We start from the raw sequence: 4,977 nt of genomic DNA, 5'->3' as shown, positions 1-4,977 counted from the left end.
AAAGTCACATGAGGTGACCAGGGTATCCAGAAACTTGCTCTCTGTGACCTTGGCTAGTGTCAAACCCAGAGAAAACCTCATGCTTCAGTTTCTAGAGAGCCTGAATTCCAGGTGTGTGCTAACATACCTGGTGGTGGTCACAGCAGCTGCTGCTGCTCCCCAGCCCCGGCCTCTCTGCTTTGAGACAGTCTCACTATGAAGCCCTGGCTGAACTCAGCACATAGACCACACTGGCCTGCAACTCAAGGACTCCTCCTGCCTCTGCCTAGCTAATGAGTGCCAGGGTTAAAGTGTAAGCCACCATGCCTGGCCATGCCTAGCCTCTCAGATATTATTTGAAATCTAAAAAATTAATATAAATATAAATATGAAAACAATTTGTCCATGTCTTTGTGTGGTTCCTGACTTGCAATTCATAACTACACCCCTTTCCAAAAATATATTCATAGATGTTTTTTCCATAAGTCATACCTACTCATTGTTCAGAGTCATGTCCCATTGAAGAGTATTTCTTTTTAAATTCTATAGTTTTAGAATAATCATAAAAATAAAATCTTCTAAAATTCACCTGAGGAATTTAAAACTTTAAATATTTTCTGCGATTATTACATATTCTTTACCTTAGAAATAAACTAAAGAACATAGGAATTTCATTTCTGTCCGACAGAGACCTTGAACAATTTCTTATCCAGTCACAACATCTAAATAGGTTGCACGGGAGCGATTCTGTTAGAGATAAAGGTAGCCCATGTGCACCACCAGCACAGAGCCAGCCCATCGGACTCCACACTGGCCTGGCAGCACATATTCCATGGGTCAGCATTTCAATTTGTAAATTACCTTAACAAAATCTCTATCAGTCTTCTCTCGCCATTCTTCTCCAAAGACAGTAGAGAATGATCCTAAAGCTAAAAGAGCAAACAGCAGAAATGCAATTAATGAACCCTTAACCCTTAATATTTATAGCCTCGAAAAATAATAAAACTACATTTCAATGTATCGTGTTTGATAAAAATTGTTTCATAATAAATTACAGTCCTAGGTACTAGTAGTAAATAACAAACTTTTAAATTGAGCTTCAAACATTCTGCATCTCTTCATTAAGAATACACAACTCTAGCTATAGATATTTTACTGGTTAGAGCACATGAGGCCGTAAGCTTGATCCCTAGCAACAAAACACAGAAACTTATTTTCTTTGGTCACTGACAAGAAGGCTTAGATGTCAAGACATTCATAGTCTTCTTCCAGAGGACCCAGTTCTGGGCACCCTTGTAGGAGGGCTCACAACCACTTGTATCTCCAGGCCAGGAGATCTGACTTCCTCTTGTGGCCTCTGTGGGCACTGCTCTTGTGTGCGCGCGCGCGCACACACACACACACACACACACACACACACACACACACACACACACAGTTAAAAACAAATCTTTAAAACCATGCCCAATTTTTAAAAAGTTATATACATAATAAATTAAAAACTGTCCCTACACAAGCTTCCTTTGTAGGGAAGAAAACACAGCAGAGCTCAACGAGATTCTGTGCTAGAGAGTGCCAGGCTGCCAACAACACCCCCGTCCTGACTTCAGAAATGACTATATGATTAATACTTTACAGAACAATGCAAGACATTTGTTGTAAACAATGCTAGTAAATAAAATCCCCATAAGAAAAATTCTCCACAGGATAACTACTTAAACAAACGAGCAGCAGACTGAACCACCACTGAGCTCTGTATGTAAGAGTGTGTTTCACACTGTGTGGCAGTCAGAGGACAACCTTGGGTGTCATTCCCACCTTCCATTTTGAAAAGCCTCACAGTCAGGTATGGCAGGGACCTCCACGTTCTTCTGTCTCTGCCAAACATCTTCCCAGGAGGCCTGGCTGACAAGAGATACACTCTCACACCCCAGTGTGAGGTGGGTTCTGAGGAGCCCAGCTTACGCCCTGTGCTTGGCAAGTACTGAGCCCAGTGAGCCAGCTCCCAAGCCCTAAAGCCACCGGGGTTCTTGGTGCTCTTTTTTATCTTAACTTTTAGACACAGAGATGCATCACTATCAGCCATAGCTAGGCCGAAGATGAGTGAGCCACCTGCCTCTGCCTTCAGGAGTGCCTTCAGGCACTCTTCAGGAGTGCCACAGCACCCAGATAAACCAGTGAGATGTCAGGGTGTGGTAAATTTAACATTAGATTGCAGTACTACAAGAACAATATGCCTAAGGAATGTGAGAAGATATATGTGAGAACACCATGAAAACAAATCAAGTAACTTCTAAGCTATGCATTACAAGTCATTATTTACACACAATTCCATTCAATGGCCAGACAGCAAGACTTCACTAATATTATTCTGATGTGAAACTAAATGTTTCTTACAAATTCCATTCTATATTAAGTGCTGAGTTATATTTGAAGGATCAAAATACCACACAAAAACACCCAATGAATATGTGTAGAGAGAATCTCTTGTAAGCAACATTTGCCAATAAAAAAGTCAATGGCCAATGAGGTGATGCAAGAGATAAGAAGTGGGAGACTGACAGGAAAAGAGAGGATTCTGAGAAAAAGTGAGAGAATAAAAGGAGATGCAGGGAGAGATTCAAGAAAGCCAGGAGGAAATGGACATAAGCCAGCAGGAAGCTGAACTCGACAGGGTAAGGAGAGATGCCGAGGAAGACCTGAAGGAGCCGAAGGAGACGTAGCTAAGCATGCGGCAGTCACAGAATCGTCTGAATGGCTAAGTAAGTTACCAGTTGTCAGGGAGTGAACCAACGCTAATGGCCTAGGCATTTAATGATCAATAATTAGGCTCAGAGTTGTTATTCCAGGAGGAGGACTAGAAAGGAAAAAGTTTAATTTTTTTTTAACAAATCTGAAATAGAAATCTAACAAACCTTGATATTCAAAGTTACGACAAAACCAGGGATAACTGTCACTGTTCCTTCCTCACACAGCCACGAGTAGTTCAGACAGAGGAAGAAGCTAATTGTTATGTATTCTTACACTATCCTTATTTATTTTTTGTATAAAATAAATCTATGGGAAATTCTCAACACTCTTTGCTAGATAATCCCAAATACAATAATTTGTAAAGTTAACAACTTGATATGAATCAAAATACACTAAAACAAATTCATTTGCATATAGCAAATCTCTAAAATACTGCAATAAATTCATAAACTGTGTGCTATAAAGATTTTTCCTTCTTAAAAACCATGAAAATTTTGCATTTGAAGTTCACTAAAACTTACTGTCATCAAACACCCCAGCATTAGCAAGTAATAAAGTGATGATTTTGGGATCTTTTTCAAGCTGCATGACGTGCTTGCTTTCATTTGATAGGAGAGTACACACATTAATAGCGAAGTCCACTTCGTTTGGGAGTCCAGATAACAGTGAAAGCACCAGTTTATTATAATCATTTGGCGAATTAAAATCCATAGATAACCCATAACTCTGACGTAGATAATCTAATAAAAGAAAAAAAAAAACACAAAACAGCATGCGGTAAGTTAATCATGGGAGGTGACTATGGCTCCTCTCTGCTACGCAGACAGCATGCTTTCACCCCCTTTCTCTCTCTCTCTCTCTCTCTCTTTCTCTCCCTCCCTTCCTTCCTTCCTTCCTTCCTTCCTTTCTTTCTTTCTTTCTTTCTTTCTTTCTTTCTTTCTTTCTTTCTTTCTTTCTAAGCTGATTAAAATGGTCCAATTTTCTCAACTTTTCAGGCTTACTAGTTGTTAAAAGATATTTTTTTTAAATATTAAAATGCACTTACCTTCTTGGATATCACCGACGAAGCCAAAGCAAATCACTATTTCATTGGATTTACTGAGATAGCAGTAAAAGCCATAGTTTTTAGCATTAGAATCCTAAAAATTTTAAAAAATAATACAGCTTTCTAACCACAGCCGCAGCCACAGCAATCTTGCTCAGTGCTGCAATCCCACCCCGTTCCTATTGTGCTCTGTTCCTTGGTTCTGTTTTCTTTTGAAATATCAGATAGGTCAAATTACACAATAAGCCTTTGCATTTGTTATCTTTCATTTAACAAAATACTTTTGAGGTCCATAATGACACATGAATCAGTAATCCATTCCTTTTAGACACTCATGTCACTCCCAGATAAAGGGATTTCTACTGTTTCTAGTTCTACCCATAAATTTGGCTATTATAAACATTCCTGTGTTTTAGGGGACACCTCCATTTTTCTTGGTTAAATATCTAGAAGTCAAAGTGCTGGGTCACACACAAATTGAATGCTTAACTTTCTAAGAAACTGCAAGCACACGTTTCACCATGGCTGCTGCATGTGACATCACATGCAGAACACTAGAGCTCCCACTCACACCGTCACCATGGCTGCTGCATGTGAACACTAGAGCTCCCATTCACACCTTCACCATGGCTGCTACATGTGAACACTAGAGCTCCCGCTCACACCTTCACCATGGCTGCTGCATGTGAACACTAGAGCTCCCATTCACACCTTCACCATGGCTGCTGCATGTGAACACTAGAGCTCCTGCTCACGCCCTCACCATGGCTGCTGCATGTGAACACTAGAGCTCCCGCTCACACCTTCACCATGGCTGCTGCATGTGAACACTAGAGCTCCTGCTCACGCCCTGGCCAGCCCTTAGCATCAATGCTAACTACCTTGACTGAGAATCATTTATTTGATATTTTTTTCCCAAAACTTCCCAGTCAGTAGGTTGTGTTCTTATTGTTTCAAAGAGAAATTTTAATTCTGATGTAAATTAATCTGTACATTTTTAACTTTTGTTTTTGTGGGGTTGTTTTGTTTTGTTTTTGAGACAGTGTTTCTCTGTGTAGCCCTGGATTTCTTGAAACTAACTCTGTAAACCAGGTTGGTCTTGAACTCAGGGATCCAACTGCCTCTGCCTCTTAAATTCTGGGATTAAAGGCATGCGCCACCACACCCTTTAATCCCAGCGTTTGGGAGGCAGAGGCAGGCGG

At 40.4% G+C, this 4,977-nt stretch overlaps 1 protein-coding gene across 2 annotated transcripts in view; it reads right to left on the bottom strand.

The window, feature by feature from the left end:
- The window catches only part of Arid2 (AT-rich interaction domain 2), a 128,402-nt gene that overhangs the window by 54,179 nt on the left and 69,246 nt on the right, over positions 1 to 4,977 (bottom strand). For both annotated transcript variants that reach the window (XM_031353807.1, XM_031353799.1), the window contains exons 5-6: positions 3,252 to 3,470; positions 841 to 908 (exon numbers count right to left, since the gene is read on the bottom strand). In XM_031353807.1, the coding sequence (XP_031209667.1) occupies positions 841 to 908; positions 3,252 to 3,470 (287 nt within the window). The remainder of the gene's footprint in view (positions 1 to 840; positions 909 to 3,251; positions 3,471 to 4,977) is intronic.

The sequence above is a fragment of the Mastomys coucha genome, unplaced genomic scaffold, assembly GCF_008632895.1.
Source record: "Mastomys coucha isolate ucsf_1 unplaced genomic scaffold, UCSF_Mcou_1 pScaffold11, whole genome shotgun sequence".
NCBI lineage: Eukaryota > Metazoa > Chordata > Mammalia > Rodentia > Muridae > Mastomys > Mastomys coucha.
Note: the sequence above shows the minus strand (reverse complement) of the source record. Positions and strands in the feature narration are given on the sequence as shown.